This window comes from Scyliorhinus canicula, chromosome 8, assembly GCF_902713615.1.
Source record: "Scyliorhinus canicula chromosome 8, sScyCan1.1, whole genome shotgun sequence".
NCBI lineage: Eukaryota > Metazoa > Chordata > Chondrichthyes > Carcharhiniformes > Scyliorhinidae > Scyliorhinus > Scyliorhinus canicula.
This window is the reverse complement of record NC_052153.1, coordinates 130,982,812-131,003,910: the sequence shown is the minus strand read 5'-3', so window position 1 is coordinate 131,003,910 and position 21,099 is coordinate 130,982,812. Positions and strand designations below refer to the sequence as shown.

At 43.4% G+C, this 21,099-nt stretch overlaps 1 protein-coding gene across 9 annotated transcripts in view; it reads right to left on the bottom strand.

Moving 5' to 3' along the window:
• The window catches only part of LOC119970506 (multiple C2 and transmembrane domain-containing protein 1-like), an 891,726-nt gene that overhangs the window by 148,389 nt on the left and 722,238 nt on the right, over nucleotides 1-21,099 (bottom strand). For all 9 annotated transcript variants that reach the window (XM_038805255.1, XM_038805256.1, XM_038805254.1 and 6 more), the window contains one exon: nucleotides 8,843-8,902. In XM_038805255.1, the coding sequence (XP_038661183.1) occupies nucleotides 8,843-8,902 (60 nt within the window). The remainder of the gene's footprint in view (nucleotides 1-8,842; nucleotides 8,903-21,099) is intronic.

The following is a 21,099-nucleotide window of genomic DNA, read 5'->3' as shown; positions in this document are numbered from 1 at the left end:
GGGGAATGGAACCCAATCTGCGGCAACCTCCGATTTGCCCCGGGGAACATGGACGGGGGTATCGACTGTGGAGGAGGGCAGGGATTGTGAGGATGTGTGATCTGATCCTGGAAGGGCGCTTTCCGAGCTGGAGGAGAAGTTTGGGCTGGCGAGAGGGAATGACTTTAGAACTTGCAGGTGAGGGATTTTGTACGCAGACTGGTGCCATCCTTCCCACATCTCCCGCCGACGGAGAGGCAGGACAGGGTAGTTTCTAGGGGAGAGGTGGGAGAGGGTAGAGTTTCAGACATCTACAAGGAACTAATGGAAGCGGAGAATACGCAGACCGAGGACCTGAAGCTTAACTGGGAGGAGGAGCTCGGGGGGAGCTGGAGGGCGGTATTTGGGCAGAAGCCCTGAGCAGAGTAAACACGACCGCAACATACACCAGGCTCAGCCTGATCCAGTTTAAGGTCGTGCACCGGGCCCACATGACGGTGGCCCGGATGAGCAGATTCTTCAGACTGGAGGACAAGTGTGCTTGATGTGCTGGAGGGCCAGCTAACCATGCACACATGTTCTGGTTGTGCCCTAAACTCAGGTGTATTGGCAGGGATTCACAGATATCATGTACCGGGTTCTCACGGGAAAACTGGGGTGGTAATGAGCCCGGATGTGGCAACCTTTGGAGTTTCAGAGGACCCAGGAGTCCAGGAAGAGGGAGGCCAATGTTCTGGCCTTTGCTTCCCTGGTAGCCCGGCGATGAATACTGTTAGCATGGAGGGACTCAAAGCCCCCGAGGACTGAGATATGGCTAACGGACATGGCGAGCTTTCTTGGCCTAGAGAAAGTCAAGTTCGCCTTGAGAGGTGCGCTACTAGGGTTCGCCCGAAGGTGGCAGCCATTTATTGACTTCTTCGCAGAGGAGTAAGAGTCAGCGGGGGGAGGGGGGGGGGGGGGTACAGTAGAATAGAGTAGGGGAATCTTGAGGTAGGTCCGTGCGTCCACAGAGCCGTGGTTTGCACTATGTTTAATTTGTAATTTGTGTCTTGACTTCTTTTTGTACTGTACAATGTCCACCGTGCTAAACCAGGCTAAATAGCTGGCTTGCAATGCAGAAGAATGCTGAAGCACCGGTTCAATTCCCGTTCCAGCCTCCCTGAACAGGCGCCGGAATGTGGTGACTAGGGGCTTTTCACAGTAACTTCATTGAAGCCTACGAGTGACAATAAGCGATTATTATTATTATTATTCACAATACTGTCCAATGTATCTTTTTATTCACAACACTGCCCAATGTACCTTTTTATTCACAACACTGCCCAATGTACCTTTCTATTCACAATACTGACCAATGTACCTTTCTATTCACAATACTGACCAATGTGCCTTTTTATTCACGATACTGTCTAATGAATCTTTCTATTCATATTACTGCCCTATGCATCTTTCTATTCACAATATTGCCCAATGTATCTTTTTATTATGATACATTGGGCAGTATCATGAATAAAAAGATACATTGGGCAGTATTGTGAATAAAAAGATACATTGGGCAGTATTGTGAATAAAATGATACATTGGGAAATATTGTGAATAAAAAGGTACTGAGGGCAGTATTGTGAATAAAAAGGTACTGAGGGCAGTATTGTGAATAAAAAGGTACATTGAGCAGTATTGTGAATAAAATGATACATTGGGAAATATTGTGAATAAAAAGGTACTGAGGGCAGTATTGTGAATAAAATGATACATTGGGAAATATTGTGAATAAAAAGGTACTGAGGGCAGTATTGTGAATAAAAAGGTACAGAGGGCAGTATTGTGAATAAAAAGATACATTGTGCAGTATTGTGAATAAAAAGGTACACTGAGCAGTATTGTGAATAAAATGATACATTGGGAAATATTGTGAATAAAAAGGTACTGAGGGCAGTATTGTGAATAAAAAGGTACTGAGGGCAGTATTGTGAATAAACAGGTACACTGAGCAGTACTGTGAATAAAAAGGTACTGAGGACAGTATTGTGAATAAAAAGGTACTGAGGGCAGTATTGTGAATAAAAAGGTACTGAGGGCAGTATTGTGAATAAAAAGGTACTGAGGACAGTATTGTGAATAAAAAGGTACTGAGGGCAGTATTGTGAATAAAAAGGTACACTGAGCAGTATTGTGAATAAAATGATACATTGGGAAATATTGTGAATAAAAAGGTACTGAGGGCAGTATTGTGAATAAACAGGTACACTGAGCAGTACTGTGAATAAAAAGGTACTGAGGACAGTATTGTGAATAAAAAGGTACTGAGGGCAGTATTGTGAATAAAAAGGTACTGAGGGCAGTATTGTGAATAAAAAGGTACTGAGGACAGTATTGTGAATAAACAGGTACACTGAGCAGTACTGTGAATAAAAAGGTACTGAGGACAGTATTGTGAATAAAAAGGTACTGAGGGCAGTATTGTGAATAAAAAGGTACTGAGGGCAGTATTGTGAATAAAAAGGTACACTGAGCAGTATTGTGAATAAAAAGGTACATTGAGCAGTATTGTGAATAAAAAGGTACTGAGGGCAGTATTGTGAATAAAAAGGTACTGAGGGCAGTATTGTGAATAAAAAGGTACATTGAGCAGTATTGTGAATAAAAAGGTACTGAGGACAGTATTGTGAATAAAAAGGTACTGAGGGCAGTATTGTGAATAAAAAGGTACATTGAGCAGTATTGTGAATAAAAAGGTACTGAGGACAGTATTGTGAATAAAAAGGTACTGAGGGCAGTATTGTGAATAAAAAGGTACAGAAGGCAGTATTGTGAATAAAAAGGTACTGAGGGCAGTATTGTGAATAAAAAGGTACATTGAGCAGTATTGTGAATAAAATGATACATTGGGCAGTATTGTGAATAAAATGATACATTGGGCAGTATTGTGAATAAAAAGGTACTGAGGGCAGTATTGTGAATAAAAAGGTACTGAGGGCAGTATTGTGAATAAAAAGGTACCGAGGGCAGTATTGTGAATAAAAATATACTGAGGGCAGTATTGTGAATAAAAAGGTACCGAGGGCAGTATTGTGAATAAAAAGGTACCGAGGGCAGTATTGTGAATAAAAGGTACATTGAGCAGTATTATGAATAAAAAGGTACCGAGGGCAGTATTGTGAATAAAAAGGTACTGAGGGCAGTATTGTGAATAAAAAGGTACATTGAGCAGTATTGTGAATAAAAAGGTACAGAGGGCAGTTTTGTGAATAAAAAGGTACATTGAGCAGTATTGTGAATAAAAAGGTACATTGGGCAGTATTGTGAATAAAATGATACATTGGGAAATATTGTGAATAAAAAGGTACAGAGGGCAGTCTTGTGAATAAAAAGGTACTGAGGGCAGTATTGTGAATAAAATGATACATTGGGAAATATTGTGAATAAAAAGATACTGAGGGCAGTATTGTGAATAAAATGATACATTGGGAAATATTGTGAATAAAAAGGTACTGAGGGCAGTATTATGAATAAAAAGGTACCGAGGGCAGTATTGTGAATAAAAAGATACAAAGGGCAGTATTGTGAATAAAAAGGTACTGAGGGCAGTATTGTGAATAAAAAGGTACTGAGGGCAGTATTGTGAATAAAAAGGTACACTGAGCAGTATTGTGAATAAAAAGGTACTGAGGGCAGTATTGTGAATAAAATGATACATTGGGAAATATTGTGAATAAAAAGGTACAGAGGGCAGTCTTGTGAATAAAAAGGTACTGAGGGCAGTATTGTGAATAAAATGATACATTGGGAAATATTGTGAATAAAAAGGTACAGAGGGCTGTATTGTGAATAAAAAGGTACTGAGGGCAGTATTGTGAATAAAAAGATACATTGGGCAGTATTGTGAATAAAAATGTACTGAGGGCAGTATTGTGAATAAAATGATACATTGGGAAATATTGTGAATAAAAAGGTACTGAGGGCAGTATTGTGAATAAAAAGGTACTGAGGGCAGTATTGTGAATAAAAAGGTACAAAGGGCAGTATTGTGAATAAAAAGGTACTGAGGGCAGTATTGTGAATAAAAAGGTACAGAGGGCAGTATTGTGAATAAAAAGGTACTGAGGGCAGTATTGTGAATAAAAAGGTACAAAGGGCAGTATTGTGAATAAAAAGGTACTGAGGGCAGTATTGTGAATAAAAAGGTACAGAGGGCAGTATTGTGAATAAAAAGGTACATTAAGCAGTATTGTGAATAAAAAGGTACAGAAGGCAGGATTGTGAATAAAAAGGTACTGAGGGCAGTATTGTGAATAAAAAGGTACATAGAACAGTACAGCACAGAACAGGCCCTTCGGCCCTCAATGTTGTGCCGAGCCATGATCACCCTACTCAAACCCACGTATCCACCCTATACCCGTAACCCAACAACCCCCCCCCCACTTAACCTTACTTTTATTAGGACACTACGGGCAATTTAGCATGGCCAATCCACCCAGCCCGCACTCTTTGGACTGTGGGAGGAAACCGGAGCACCCGGAGGAAACCCACGCACACAGGGGGAGGACGTGCAGACTCCACACAGACAGTGACCCAGCCGGGAATCGAACCTGGGACCCTGGAGCTTTGAAGCATTTATGCTAACCACCATGCTACCCTGCTGCCCCTTTGCTGGGGCCTAAAAAGGTACTGAGGGCAGTATTGTGAGGGCAGACAATGGTACACTGAGCAGTATTGTGAATAAAAAGGTACATTGGGCAGTATTGTGAATAAAAAGGTACAGAGGGCAGTATTGTGAATAAAAAGGTACTGAGGGCAGTATTGTGAATAAACAGGTACATTGGGCAGTATCATGAATAAAAAGATACATTGGGCAGTATTGTGAATAAAAAGATACATTGGGCAGTATTGTGAATAAAATGATACATTGGGAAATATTGTGAATAAAAAGGTACTGAGGGCAGTATTGTGAATAAAAAGGTACTGAGGGCAGTATTGTGAATAAAAAGGTACATTGAGCAGTATTGTGAATAAAATGATACATTGGGAAATATTGTGAATAAAAAGGTACTGAGGGCAGTATTGTGAATAAAATGATACATTGGGAAATATTGTGAATAAAAAGGTACTGAGGGCAGTATTGTGAATAAAAAGGTACAGAGGGCAGTATTGTGAATAAAAAGATACATTGTGCAGTATTGTGAATAAAAAGGTACATTGGGCAGTATTGTGAATAAAAAGGTACACTGAGCAGTATTGTGAATAAAATGATACATTGGGAAATATTGTGAATAAAAAGGTACTGAGGGCAGTATTGTGAATAAAAAGGTACTGAGGGCAGTATTGTGAATAAACAGGTACACTGAGCAGTACTGTGAATAAAAAGGTACTGAGGACAGTATTGTGAATAAAAAGGTACTGAGGGCAGTATTGTGAATAAAAAGGTACTGAGGGCAGTATTGTGAATAAAAAGGTACTGAGGACAGTATTGTGAATAAAAAGGTACTGAGGGCAGTATTGTGAATAAAAAGGTACACTGAGCAGTATTGTGAATAAAATGATACATTGGGAAATATTGTGAATAAAAAGGTACTGAGGGCAGTATTGTGAATAAACAGGTACAGAGGGCAGTATTGTGAATAAAAAGGTACTGAGGGCAGTATTGTGAATAAAAAGGTACAGAAGGCAGTATTGTGAATAAAAAGGTACAGAGGGCAGTATTGTGAATAAAAAGGTACTGAGGGCAGTATTGTGAATAAAAATATACACTGGGCAGTATTGTGAATAAAAAGGTACTGAGGGCAGTATTGTGAATAAACAGGTACAGAGGGCAGTATTGTGAATAAAAAGGTACTGAGGGCAGTATTGTGAATAAACAGGTACAGAGGGCAGTATTGTGAATAAAAAGGTACTGAGGGCAGTATTGTGAATAAAAATATACATTGGGCAGTATTGTGAATAAAATGATACATTGGGAAATATTGTCAATAAAAAGGTACTGAGGGCAGTATTGTGAATAAAAAGGTACTGAGGGCAGTATTGTGAATAAAAAGGTACTGAGGGCAGTATTGTGAATAAACAGGTACACTGAGCAGTACTGTGAATAAAAAGGTACTGAGGGCAGTATTGTGAATAAAAAGGTACTGAGGGCAGTATTGTGAATAAAAATATACACTGGGCAGTATTGTGAATAAAAAGGTACTGAGGGCAGTATTGTGAATAAAAAGGTACTGAGGGCAGTATTGTGAATAAAAAGGTACTGAGGGCAGTATTGTGAATAAAAAGGTACATTGAGCAGTATTGTGAATAAAAAGGTGCTGAGGGCAGTATTGTGAATAAAAAGGTACAGAAGGCAGTATTGTGAATAAAAAGGTACTGAGGGAGTATTGTAAATAAAAAGGTACATTGAGCAGTATTGTGAATAAAAAGGTACTGAGGGCAGTATTGTGAATAAAAAGATACACTGGGCAGTATTGAGGATGAAAAGGTGTTTGTGCAATATTGAGAATAAAAAGGTATATTGGGCAGTATTGAGGATAAAAAGGTACTTGATGCAATATTGTGAATAAAAAGGTAGATTCGGCTGCATTGTGGATTAAAATGTATACTGGAGTGAGAAAGTTCCTGGGGCGGGGGAGGAAGACAGGCTGGAAAGTAGTGGCTGGGCAAGAGCTCCCTGATTTATTGCTGTGTACGCTGCAGCACTGATCTTCCTGGCTCCATGTTCATGTCAGTAACAAAATGAAAACAATCTTCAGGTTATTGATTGCAAGGAAGGCAGCTGTGAACCCAGGACAACTGAGGAGAGCATGCAGAGTTTTTGCCAACTTTGGCAGCAGGGTACTAAAACAACCATTAGTCCCCTGATCAGTACATTCGAACGGCATAACGAATATTTTTTTAGCTGAGTGCTCTGATACTTGAGAATTACTGGCTGTGAATATGGTGCCAGGTGCAACATATGAGAGTAGATGGTGGATAATTAGACTTAGAATATCAGGGGCTGGATTCTCCAATCCCTGACGCTGAAATCGCATTCGGCGACGGGGCGGAGAATCCCCGATGACACTGACATCGGGGGTGATGCCGCTTCCGCGATGCTCCGTCTCCTGTAAAGCGGCGTAAATGCTGTATTGGGGTACTGTGATGGGGCAGTCTGGGCCACGCAAGCCAGTCGAAGGGGGGGGACTATCTAAGCGGGCCGGGTCCGCGAGCGGCGTCCGCCATGAAGCACACCGCAGCTGCTGCAGGCCGCCGCCTTGCGCATGCGCGGCTACCAATCCAGCAACTCTCCAGACCGTATTGGCAGCTAGAGCTGGGAGCTCTGCGCTGCCTGGCTGCTTGCCCCCCCCCCCCCCCTCCCCCACAAGAACAGGGAATCGGTGGCCATTTTGCGCCAGTTTTCCTGCCGTAAAACGCCAACGTTATCATGCTGGCATGGGGACTTAGTCTCCAAAACGGAGAATGCAGCCCCAGGCCTGTAAATAGGCCACAGCAACTTCATTGCAGTGTTAATGTAAGCCTACACTAATAAAGATTATTATTATTAGGTCACCCCCAACTCTTACTTTCCATCCAGTAATTGAATGCCACGGGAAACAATTTCTCTCCATTGTTTGCTTTGGTGTGTAAACCTATGCAGCCATGCATAAAAGGCGGCAGTACATGTATTCATTCTTACACTGTGAGTTACTTTCTCATCAGATATTACAAATCACTCATACTGTTGGAACATGTTATTGTCCTACCAAAAGAATTAGAGGAGTATCCGTAACATACACTGCCAGCACATTCTTTGCATTTCAGAGGAACACAATGACAAACACATTTTTGAATACACATTCTTACTAGCAAAAGGGGGACATTCTAGAATCACACTGAATTGTATAGATAAGCACATTACATAAAAATTAAAGATATATGTAAAAGTAAAAATATTAATGTTAACAGTAAGTGCCAGGACAAAAAAAAACATCTCAGGTTTTTGAATGACTTGCAAAGCTATTGAAGCTTCATGTTGGAGGATTACAAAGCGATGGTTCCAAATGTGACTGTAACCTCAACACCATTTATCCATAATTCTACATATATTTTTGTCACTTCCATTATTGGTTGCTGTAATTCAGTAATATCATACTGATAATAAGAGTGCTGTATATGTTTCTGGACTCAGATTTAATAAAGCTCATCTTATTTCATCATAGACACAGCATATTCTTCAATTATATTTTTCCTATTATATGCCATTATTAACGAATTAACGAATTATCGAATTTTGACCGTCTATATCTGTGTCAAAATCTACAATGAAATGGATTTCACATAAATTAACATAAATATCAAGAATCACACGTGAAAAGGAAAACAATGTTGGGACTGGAATAGAAATTTCAATGATCCCCAATTTCAAAAGTCCTATATTCAGCACTTCATCCATATGGCTGCTGACTGCTTTTCATTTTTGAAAGCTTTGAACTTACTTCAATTTCTAAGATTCACTGTGATTTCCTTTATATTCCTGCCAACCAGAAGTTGCCGCACCATTTTTAATACTCAATTTTGCCCTTCAAAGTTAATCACTGTCTTTATCTTTCAAAGACATGCTGCATTAGTCTTACTTCCTAATGTGCATGCACACAAGCAAACACCAACATTCACACACATGAAAAATAATTTTGACCCAGTCATGGACCAGAGAAAAGGAATTATTGCTCACTTTTCCCCTTCACATTGTGCACACTAACTATTGTTAGAATGATAAACAGCTCTGTCCAATTACCTGTACTCAAACTCCTCAACTTTCCAGTCTGTAGGACTCCATTAGGGGTAAAAACAACAATCTTCAGTACCTGAGGGAAAGCAGAGGTGTTCCAAAGATAATTACCTTGTCAGTTTTGTCCTCTTCATCCTCCTCATACGCTAATAAACTCTCTTCTAACTCTTGCTGTTGAGAAGAAAGAGAAAAAGTGCAACGATCATCAGCAATGAAAGGGAAATACCAAGTTAAGTTACTGGAATTGAATTCAGGTTATGCTTTAAAAATAGATATAAATTTAAACTTCTCTTCAGGGACCTTGTTATAATGTAGGGAAACATAGAAGCCAATTTGCATACAGCAAGGTTCTCCAAATGACAAGGCAATAAATAACTAGATAATCTGTTGTAGTGAACATGGTTAAGGGATAAATTGTGACCAGGCCACCAGAAACCCCCTGCTCTCTTTTGATTAGTGCTGAGAGATCTTTGACATCCACCTCAGAAGCCAGATGGGATCTCAGTTTAACATTGGATCTGAAAGACAGTGACTTCAAACTGCAGCACTCACTACTGAACTGAAGTGCCAATCTGTGTTAGGCTGATAATTTTGTTCAAGCTGCTCTCATTCTACTCCTGTAACTTGATTTGAAGGGTGGCAGGAACCTTGTTTATACACGTAAAACAATTTCTGCTGTATTTAATTGGAAGCAGGGATGTGGAAATTCCTGGCCTATATGCTCATGTATCTGGAATGGAACCTGAACTCACCGTTTTCTGAGACAATGGTAATGCTGCTCCAACTGAACCAGGACTGACAACTCTGCTAAATGTATGGGAATGAAGTCATCCACAACTGGGAGAACACTGTTGCACAAAATATGTTTCTGAATGCAGAATCATAGATGCAGAGATACAGTGAATTAATCTAACCCATGATCAGGCAGCATAAAGGCTGGTACAAACTATGATCCACAGTGACAGAATCAACATAAATATACACAAGCAAAGATACCGTGCCTTCAAATATAGATATGACTGGGGTCAGAACTGGTAATCAATATGCAATAAAACATTAGTAACAGTTAAATGGTCCAAGATGCCTGATCAGTTCTCAACAGCGGCTAATATACTGAACCAGATGCATGACATTTTAAAGTTTTAATGCGATGCGGAAAGATCGATTCGCTCCAGGGTGAGAATATAAGAATTTGGGCTTGGTTATTTTATAAACAAACTTTATTGAAAGAAAAGAAAAGAAAATCATATTTAAACTTTTACTTAAATTCTAACACAAACAAATTACATGCAGTTTCTTACCCTTAACACATTAGTTCCCATTAAACCACATGTCCAATAAACATACAGCTCTCCTTCCACTTACATCGACAGGCAACAATAATACTTATAATTATGACACAATTCTCTGCGGTCAGTCAAGTTCTTTTAGAATCCTTTTCGAAAGTCTGCATTCTGGAGCAGCTTCCTTCATGACCTCCCTGGGTGACCTCCACAGCCTTCTGCTATAACTGTTCAAAATAGCATTTCTTTATCTCTCCCTGTCTCTCTCTCTCTCTAAGCTCCATCCACCACCTTAAACATAGGTTTCCCCTGAGGTGGCCAGACTTGAGTCACTTATCTTTAAAGTGGCAGACTCTCCACTCCCGGTAATACAAAGGAACAGAGTTATGCCATTTATATGCAACTAACCTTTCATTGATGGACCAATACGTCATCAGACTCTGTGATGGGCTGACGGTTGGTCAAGCAAGGTAGTCCCGAATGACAATGGATCTTGAGTGGATCCTCCTGGCTGAACCGGGACATCCTGTGTATTCCCACTAACAAGGTTAATTTTGAATGGAACACGATAACTCAAGCTTTGGGTATATCCTTCTAGCTCTGCTGCTCGCAGTGTTGTTAACCCCTAAATTTCCTGCCACATCTTGGACCCTATTTCTGGACCAAAGTTCCCAATGTCTTCCTATAATGACAATATAGAAACCTAGAGAAAAACTGTATACAAAATATATAATACAAATGCCAGCAAAGTGCTAGTATTGAGCCAGGGCTCTGCATCACAATTTGCTGCATCAAGATAAAAACACTGGCAGATTGGTGGGAGCCGTGGAATCACCCTAGAGAGGGTAAAGCAAAATTACAAATTACCCAGCAAGTGGTTAGATATTTTTATCCGATCAAAGGATGTTGACATTTCCGACAAGGCCAGCATTCATCACACATCCCTACTTGTCCTTGGTGGGCTACCTTCTTAAATCACCATAGTCTGAATTGTGGTACACCCACAATGTGGTTAGACTATGGAATTTGCTACCACAAAGAGTAGTTAAAGTGAACTGCATAGATTTGTTTAAGGGGAAGCTGGAGTAAAGGATTAGAAAGTTAGGCCGATGGGATTAGATAAAAACGTTTGGAGGGGGAAGAGTGGTGTGGAGCATAAACACTATGTGGATTAGTTGGGCTGAATGGCCTGCTTATTGTCCTATACTACTTGCTATCAAAGAAGAGATGACTCAGAGGGAAAGGGAAAAAAAACTATCACTAAGTCTTCTCTGAAACTGACAGCTGGGGGATAAATTGTGAAATGAAGACATGTAGTGCAAAGTAGTGCAAAACCTGGAGCACGATGTCCACGTCTTGAGTAGTGGTGTCCAAGGCATGGCTCCGTTTGTGATGACCATGGCTAAGGGCTTTAATACCATGTCCCAATTGATGAGGGGCATGTCCCAGACACAGGTGGACATTGCCGAGGCACTCCGAGCGCAGCCGAGTGACTGAGGACCATTGCTGAAGGTGTCGACACCATGGAGCAGACAATGGGGAGTCTCCTGGATAGGCAGTGCGAGATGATCACAGGCTTCTGGAATCCATTCCAGCTTCCCCACCATCCCATGGAGTCACCTAGGTCCCTACTGGTACCCTAATAGAGGAAGAAGCGCTGGAGGCCAACCCGCAGCCTTCCACCACGGAGATTGCAGTGGTCTCTAGTTTTTCTGAATCCCCCTCCCGACACCGGCACATCTCAAGGTCAGCGGGCAGAACAGGGTGGTACGGCAACATCTGTGACTCTGTTAAGTCGGCCGAGGCTCTCCGGCTCCATCCCTCCAGAGGACGTCTGCCAAGGGCAGCAGGCTGTTTCCTCCTCTGATGTACATCATGGGGCACACCTAGATGTAGCAGTAGACCATGGAGGATCAAGAAGAGTGAGGAGCATTTGAGTGGGCACTGGTAAAGTCACTGTCCGTAGCCAGGGGAATGGAACTCTGTCACATTAGAATGGTTACCATTAAAATATGTCACACCTGATACATGTGAAGCCTCTGTCACTTTAGTCTTCACAATGGGCCTGGCAGCAACCCAACCCCTTGTTATTCCTGCTACTGGTACCGGGTCGTGGGGGGAGTAGAATGATTTGATGTTGAGCTGCTGGTCACAGCCTTGTCCTAGGCGAATCTGGAGGCGATGAGGGCCTCCCTGGTCCTCGTGGGATGCCGGACTACAGTTGCCGCTTGTCCTCCATCCTCTGATTACCCCTCAGGCTTGTCCTCCAGCTCTTCCTAGTCCCTAGGGTGTAACTATTATACACACTCCCAGGGCATCAGGCACACGTGTGCACGAACCTGAGGCAGCGGTCGTACACAATCTGAACATTCAGTGAGTGGAACTCCTTCCTGTTAATACAGAGCACTCCATGATGCCCGGTACTCTTAGGGTGACATGCGAGCTATTGATGGCCCCCTGGACCTTGGGCATCCCGGCGATGGTGCTGAAACCTGCATGCTGGATACCTTGGTGGGCCTGGTACAGGTCAAAGGTGATATCGTCTGATGTCCAGACATACAGAGAATCCGTCACCAACAGCTGAAGTTTGGGGTATGTCACACAGGTCCCTTCTCAAGCTCTGGAATGACCCGCTGGCAAAAAGGTTTAGTGCTGCAGTGACCGTCATGGCCACTGGAAGCAGTGTCCTCCTCCTCCTCCGCAGGCTGCCATGTCAGTGCTGAGATGCACTCTTCTGCGGCATATGCTGTCCGTCAGCTCATGGGAGGACTAATGACTCCTGTACACCCCGGCACGTCGCTGGCCTCCGCTTCTGGCCCCCTCCTCAGCCTGATGAGTGGCTGGGGCTCTGGAATGTGTGTGGCGGCCCCCTGCATTGCCCTTGCTGCTGTCTTTGGTGTCTGTCCTCCTTGGTTTTTGCAAGCACAGTGACGTTAGCCTCCGCGGGACCCATACCAGCAAATATATTTGTATCTGGAACGAATTGGAGAAGGAGAAAGACTGACAATCAGTTAGGGCTTCATCCCGGGACCCTCAAATCCTACAAGCCTCCTCCACTCTTAGCATGACTATCCTGCCTTCTCTCAGAGTGCCATTCAGTGAGCCAGTTGTGCTGACAAACCTCGCTCTACATCCTCACCCCTATTAGGAGCCCCTCGACCCCAGACCTCTGCCAGCAACATTAGGGAGGCTGTGCTCAGCTGCCCTCCACTCATCCAGACATTTACACTTTGGCCGCAAGAGGGTCCTCAGTGGAGAAGCCCTCCTCTTCAGTGTTTGATTGTTGACAGCTGCCTCTATGGTGCTGATACTCCTAGAGTACAGGCACAGTGCACAGTGTTCAGGCATTAATGTTTCAGGACATCCAGTCCACTAATCATCCTCTCAGTCATGACACCTCTTCCTTCGAGGAGACGCTTAAGAGTTCAGGAGTCTGAAGCACTCTCACAACTAACAAGGCTAATTCCTCATTTGGAATAGCCTTCAACTGTGAAACTAGAGGCTGCTCTCACTCAAAGTGGGTGACATTGACTTTCATGAGAGAAGCCCCAGCAGGGCTCTGTCCCGGAGCGTGTGGTAGGACAGACAGGCTGCAGCTGTGGTTGCTCCTGTTATGTGTCTCCACAATATTTAAAGATGGCTTGAAGGCCTCACAGACACAAAGCCCCTCAACCATCCAGCCTAGTGTAACCCCTGACTTCGACCCCTGCCAGCCCCATGAACAACCCCAACCCCCGAATGCAAATTAGGCTTAATGACCTTCTCGCATTTTTGGGCGAGATCCGGAACTAGCCATCAGGAGTAGGCTGGATGAAGTGCAAAATGGTTTGTGCCCGCGCAAATCTCAATTTGGGCCTCTCCTGCAATTCACCAGGCGCACCTGGAACGGCGCCAGGTGCAACTTGGTGGGAAACCCGCGCCCAACAAATTTGACATTTGTTGCAACTCAAATCTATCAATGAATCCACTTATTAAAGCTACAATCCAAATTTATAATGTTTACGGACTTACGTATTTTGTTTGTCATGTGTGAGCTGGGTATGTAACGCTGCATTCTCTCATTGGAACGTTCCATCACAAGTAAGATCATCTATTCACTAACCCAACTGTAACTACAAATTGGAGGAAACTGCAGTTAAGGTTCCTGAACTGCAACCATCTAACTGAGTAGCCGTCACTACTAAATAATTCCATCAACGTCTTCACCTCTACTGACTTCAAAGAAATATCTTATTGTAATTTGACACCTATCCTGGTTTAACTCATGTTTTCTTCTCTCCTATTTTCATTCCAGGTAGTGACCAGGTCTAAAGTCTTTCATCTAGATTTCTTAAGAAAAGATATGGGTGGAATTCTACGCCGGCGGGATGCTCCATTTTGTCGGCAGCCCAGGGGTTTCCTGATGGCATGGGGCTGCCCCACAATGGGAAACCCCATTGACCAGCCGGTGTAACGGAGCATCCCACCGGCAGGGTGAGGCAGAAATGTGGCGCGGCGGGCAGAAGCACCTTGTCCAAGGTTATCAATTCTCAAATTTCCAATGTCACAAAGCGGTAATATCAATTCATACTCATGATACGCTGTTCCCCCCTCCACTTCTGCATGGTATATTTCTGTCTCAGCAGAGACAGTCTGCTGGGGAAGTATAAATATGTCTCTTGAGAGAAAATTAGAAACTGAGATTAATCTGTTCTGCTGCAGGTAGGCCATGATACTTAATTCAGGAGTGGCAATGGGAGAGGCCTTGCAATACAATGCCTGTCTCTAGTCTCAGTGCTCCAAGGTCATTCAGCAGAAAAAGGGAAACTCTGACAAAAAGCGGGAAAATTGGAAACAAATTTAAAATAGAAGATTAAACCTCCAAAACACTGAGAAGAAGACAGAAAAGAAAATCATTCACTGATGAAAGATATGCCTGATCCTTGTTTTTCCCATGGGGTCAACATCCATGATGTTGATGCATCTCTTTAGCTGAGTTCTGAACAGATTTCACAATTACTGATAAGTGGCTTCTGAGGCTGCATCTGGGGCAGGAAGATCATCCACTCCACTGTGGTTGTGCCCCAGACTGTCACAGTCTCTGTGTCAGGCGCAATGCATGTTCCTGGTAGGCACTAATAGGCGATTTGTTGTGACATTCTGTTGCAGGAGACGTGAGTGCAGGGAAAGAGGGAATTACGGATAAAAACAGCAAAATACTGCAACTTTTTCTGGAGGCTAGCTTCCTGAAAGGAATCATCTCTCTATTAAAATTCTAAATGTTCAATCCAAATCCCTTCGCTACGCTGAACACCAGGCATTGATTGTGTCCACCATTTCTAGGAAATAAATGGTGCAATATATTTTGAATGTTGCTTTTCACTCCTATTCATGACATCATAATACATGCACCTACTTTGGGTCCAACATATTTCTGTCTGTACATTTACTGATGATAGTTCAGGATTGTTTGTCAATCTATTGAACACAGGGAAGAAAGCTGCCAATACCCATTGTTTTGTTTTTGTTACAGCAGCACTTAATTTGCACATTGTGTCATCATTAGTCAAACCTATATACATCTCTGTAAAACTTAAGCTTCCAATAAAATATCGTCAGCTGTTTAACTGGCTTAAAGTAATATCAGTAAAACCAATTTAATTGCACAAAAAGAAACATTTGCAGCAGGTGGTCGAACATGATTTATTAAATTGGAATGAAAGGCACATTTTCTGAATTTACACTATAATTTGTAAACCTTTTTCACAACACAAAGCAAGGCTAATCCTTTGCTTACAAAGCAAAATGTGCACTTTTGCAGCTTTGAATTGTTCAATACTTTCAATCTGCACATATTTGCATTTGATGTAAAACCTACACTGGGAATGTCCTGAAAAATCCTATACCACTCTGTAACTATTTACACCTTAAGCCAGTCAATGAAATGAGGTAATGATGGAATGTTGGTTGGGCTTTCCTACTGATGTGCTGACAGGTTATAGACTGGGGAATAACAGAAATATTGGATTCATTACTGTCTTAAATTCATTAAATTGCAATGAGTGCAACAAATCAATCATGATTCATCTTCAAATCTTACTCGCTGTTTAGTGTTGTTTATTTAAAGGCACAGATCACATTTGTTTTCTCCAATCCCTGAATGTACAAATCCTGCGGATTTAAAAAAAAAATGTTCCTGACTAGTTCCCAATCACAAGTGTCTGAATAATACCATGGCTGGAATATTTGTCCATCGAAAACCTTAGTTGGTGCAACTTGACACAAATACAAAAGCATTGCACACATCACAGAGACTCCATTCTCTTATGATTTTGATATCTTACAATATTGTTAATTACCTAATTACCCTAAAACTAACCTTCTATGTACTGAAATAGTCAACTGACCCTTAATATTTTCATGATATAATTTCAGAATTAAAACCAAAGATCACAACTAAGCGTTGCATTTTTCATTCCACTAAAGTCCCATGATGGATGCAGGAACAGGGAGTTACCTGCCAAGGGGATCAATAACAATTTGTGCCGAATTTGCCGTGCAGTTGGGAAGTTTCACACGGTCAGGTGGGCTGAATGGCTCGAACCCCACTGTCACAATGGCACCATGATTAAAAGGTACCGAGCATCAGCCTACCCCATTTTTCAAAGAGGAGATAACCCAAGGATCCCAGGAACCTCTGGCTCCCAGATTCAGTGAAGCATCCCTAGAAGTCCTGCTGAATGAAGTGGTGGTGAGGAGGAGCATCCTCTACCCAGAGGAGCCAACAAGACCAACCCTGCATGGGAGGAAGTTTCAAGGGTGGTCAGTTCTCAAGGGTGATGATAACCCGCTGTGGACCAATTAACGTTAAATACTGGTGATGGCCTCGCCAGGTCGGCTATCGGGAAACACCCAGCTTTCCCACTCACTACCACACTCAGAAGGAATTTGGTTGATTGCACCCTCTGTTCCACAGAGCAATGAGTTTGGTGTTTGTCACAATGGCAAGCCAAAGGAATACAAAATGTTTAATCTTTTTCTTTATTTTCAATGGAATGAGTGGGAGAGAGGGCTAGAACAGATTTCAGCACCTCGTAGGATATAGACTAACAACCTATTCAAACTTATTCCACTCATGACACTATAACTAAGGGCTGAATTTTCATTCCTGTGTCGGGATCACCTTTTAAACACCATGCCTCGACATCCAGATGTCCATTTGTGACCAGGAGAGACTGGTAATAACTGGAATCGGGCCTGCTGCCTCTGGAAATAATGGGGCTTCCAGATGCCAGTCAGGGTGTTCTAAAGGCCTGCTTTGGCGCATTAGGACTTCATTCCAGTTATGAAAAAGAAATAAATCCAAAAACAGCCCTCTCACCCTCATGCCTCAAACCTCCTCACTCCCCATGTTCCATTCCATGCCAATTAATACCATCCCATGTCCTTTATCCACCCCCATGGCCTTTCATATCCTCCATGCCATGCTATGTCCCTCTGTTCAGCTTCATGGCCACCTTAGTGCCATTTCATGTCAATCCCTGCCTCCCACCCACGACCCTTTACACTTTCCCCCTCCATGCCAACTCGTCCAATTTTAACCATGGGCAGGCCTCAGACGCCATGATGAGATGAAAAAATACAGTTTTAACCCTTTTTTCATTTAAAGGGTTTGAGGATTTAAATGCCATTATAGCTTGGCAGTTCCAATGAATGTATCCACTTTTTATGCACATTCAGGTCTGCATTTAACAAACCCATCACATGACCTCTCCAGAACTGCACTTGACCTCTCCCAAAAGGAACCTTAACTTTTCAAAAGAGACACCTGGACCTATCGAAAAGAGTCACTTACCTCTCGAAAAGGGTATTCTGTCTCTCCAAATGACTCCAGCAGATTTAAACCTTTTATTCAGATGTGCCCATGAGTCATGTTTTGCACATCCAACGAACGAACAGTGCATCTGTTTGAAAGCAGCTGCTTCTTTACATTTGCAGCTGCCTTTGTAAACCACAATGTGCAAACCACGACTCAAACCATTCCTCACCCTGGTGAGAATGGTACTGCTGGTTTGGTGGAGGGGAGGGGGGCGATGACAGACGAATTAGAGCTCTAATGCCATTTTGGCTAAGTGTGGCCTTTCTATTCCTGTGGAAATTCGGGCCTAAGTGTCATTTGGATTGAAAGCTTGCGCCTAAAAGCAAAAGAAGTATTTGCTGAACTATAATGCTTCCCCAGAAAATTAAAAAAGTGACAAAATGATTGGCAATGCACTGGTGGAGAAGCATTTAAATAATTGGTGTAACTCCAAAATCACATTGAAGAACAGCAATTAATTTTCCACGCTGTACAATAATTGATTAGGGAGGTTATAAATGACTTCTTGAAAATAACCAGCATCATTTATGAATGCATGAATTCATTCTGATTATTTATATACAATCAAAAAGCTCTTCTCAGCCAACAATATCAAGGCTTAATCCTATTCATTTTCCTTTCTACTCAAGCTTTTCGAAAAAAGTATCTGGTTGTCATAAAATTGAAATTTGTTTAATAAACATTTTATTGAGGTATTTTTGGTATTGTAACAACAACAAAATAAACAATGTACATGAAACTATAAATATAGTGCAAAAGCCGTCTCCCTTCCTTACAGGTCCCATCTTTATTAACCCCCTACTCTAAGCTAAACTAACCCCGCCTCCCCCATTGTTGACGATTAATTTTCCGCATTGAAGTCGACGAACAGTTGCCACCTCCGGGCTTACCCTAACAGTGACCCTCTCAAGGCGACCTTGCTTTTCTCCAAACAGAGAAAGGTAGCCATGTCTGATAGCCAGGTCTCCGACTTCGGGGGCTTTGAGTCCCTCCAAGCTAATAGTATCCGTCTCCGGGATACCAGGGAAGCAAAGGCCATAATGTCGGCCTCTTTCTCCTCCTGGATTCCCGGGTCTTCCGACACCCTGAAAATCGCCATCTCTGGACTCGCCACCCTTGTTTTTAACACCGTGGACATGACATCTGCAAACCCCTGCCAAAATCCCCTGAGCTTCAGATTTGTCCAGAACATGTGGACATGATTCGCTGGTCCTCCCGCACATCTTGCACACCTGTCTTCCACCCCAAAGAATCTGCTCATCCGGGCCACTGTCATGTGACCCAATGAACGACCTTGAATTGTATGAGGCTGAGCCTTGCACATATTGTGGATGCGTTGAGTAGACTCAACGTGACTCCACTCAACGTGTACGCCCATTGACCATCCCCTATCTCTCCTCCCAGCTCCTCCTCCCACTTGCGCTTCAGCTCCTCGGTCTGCGTCTCCACTGACCCCATAAGTTCCTTTTAAATGTCAGAGACACTCCCTTCTCCTACCCACCCTCTGGAAAATACCCTGTCCTGAATTCCCCTTAGCCATAGGAGCGGGAAGAATGACACCTGTTTACGTAGGAAGTCCCGCACCTGCAGGTACCTGAATTTGTTTCCCCTCGCCAACCCAAACATCTCCTCCAGTGCCCTCATACTCGGAAAGCTCCCCTCTATAAACAAATCCCCCATCCTCTCAATCCCTGATCTCCGCCATATCCGGAACCCCCATCCATACTTCCCCCGGCAAACCAGTGATTATTACAGATTGGGGAGCAGACCGATGCTCCCTTTGCTCCCACATGTCTCCTCCATTGCCCCCAGACTCTCAGGGCCGCCACCACCACGGAGCTGGTGGAGTACCGTGCCAGCGTGAATGGCAGAGGCGCAGTTATCAACGACCTCAGACTGGTACCCTTGCATGAAGCTGCCTCCATACGCTCCCATACTGACCCCTCCCCCACCACCCACTTCCTGATCATGGCTATATTCGCTGCCCAGTAATAGTTCCAGCCCGCCCTCTCCCCGACTCCGCTCAAGCATAACCTTCCTTACTCGCAGGGTTTTGCCCGTCCAAAAAAAGCCAGTGATCACGTTGTTGACCCGTTTAACAAGAAAAAAGATGGGGAGACACTGAAATATAAACAGGAATCTCGGGAGGACCGAGATCTTCACGGTCTGCACCTGCCCAGCCAGTGACAACGGAAGCGCATCCCATCTCCGAAAATTGGTCTTCATTTGGTCTACTAGTCGGGCCAGATTTAATTTATGAAGCCGGTCCCATTCCCGCACCACTTGAGTGCCTAGGTACCTAAAGCTTCCTCCCACTAATCTAAATGGCAGCTCCCCCAATCGCCTCTCCTGTCCCCTCGCCTGGACTGCAAACATCTCACTTTTCCCCATATTTAGCTTATACCCTGAAAACCGGCTAAATTCACCTAGAATCCGCATGATTTCTTCCATCCCCTCTATTGGGTCCGATCACGTTTAACAACCTTCTTACATTGGCCACCAATTGCCTACCCTTAACAAACCCCGTCTAGTCCTCCCAATAACATCCGGAACACAATCCTCAATCTGGAAGACAAAATTTTGACCAGCAATGTAGCATCCACATTCAACAGGGATATCGGCCTGTAGGACCCACACAGCTCCGGGTTATTGTCCCGCTTCAGAATCAGCAAAATCGTGGCCTGTGACATTGTCGGGAGCAGCACCCCTCTTTCCCTTGCCTCATTGAACATCCTCATCAACACCGGCCCCAATATCCCAGAGAACTTTTCATAAAACTCCACTGGGTACCCGTCCGGCCCCAGGGCTTTACCCAACTGCATGGCCTTCAGACCCTCCACTATCTCTTCCAACCAGTTCAGGGCCCCCAGCGCTTCTATCAGCTCCCCGTCCACCTTTGGGACATTCAGCCCCTCCATGAAGTGCCTCATCCCCTCCGACCCCGTAGGGGGTTCCGACCTGTACAGCCTACTGTAGAAATCCCTAAACGCCTTATTCAACCATGCTGAATCTCCAACCAGGTTCCCATCTCCATCATTTACTTTCCCTATCTACCTGGCTACCTCCCTCTTTCTAAGCCGCTGTTCAAGTATTCTGCTGGCCTTCTCTCCATGCTCATAGATCGCCCCCCTCGCCTTTCTCAGCTGCTCAACCGTCCTCCCTGTGGTTAACAAGCCAAACTCCGCATTTAGCCTCCGCCGTTCCCTTAAAAGCCCTGCCTCTGGGGC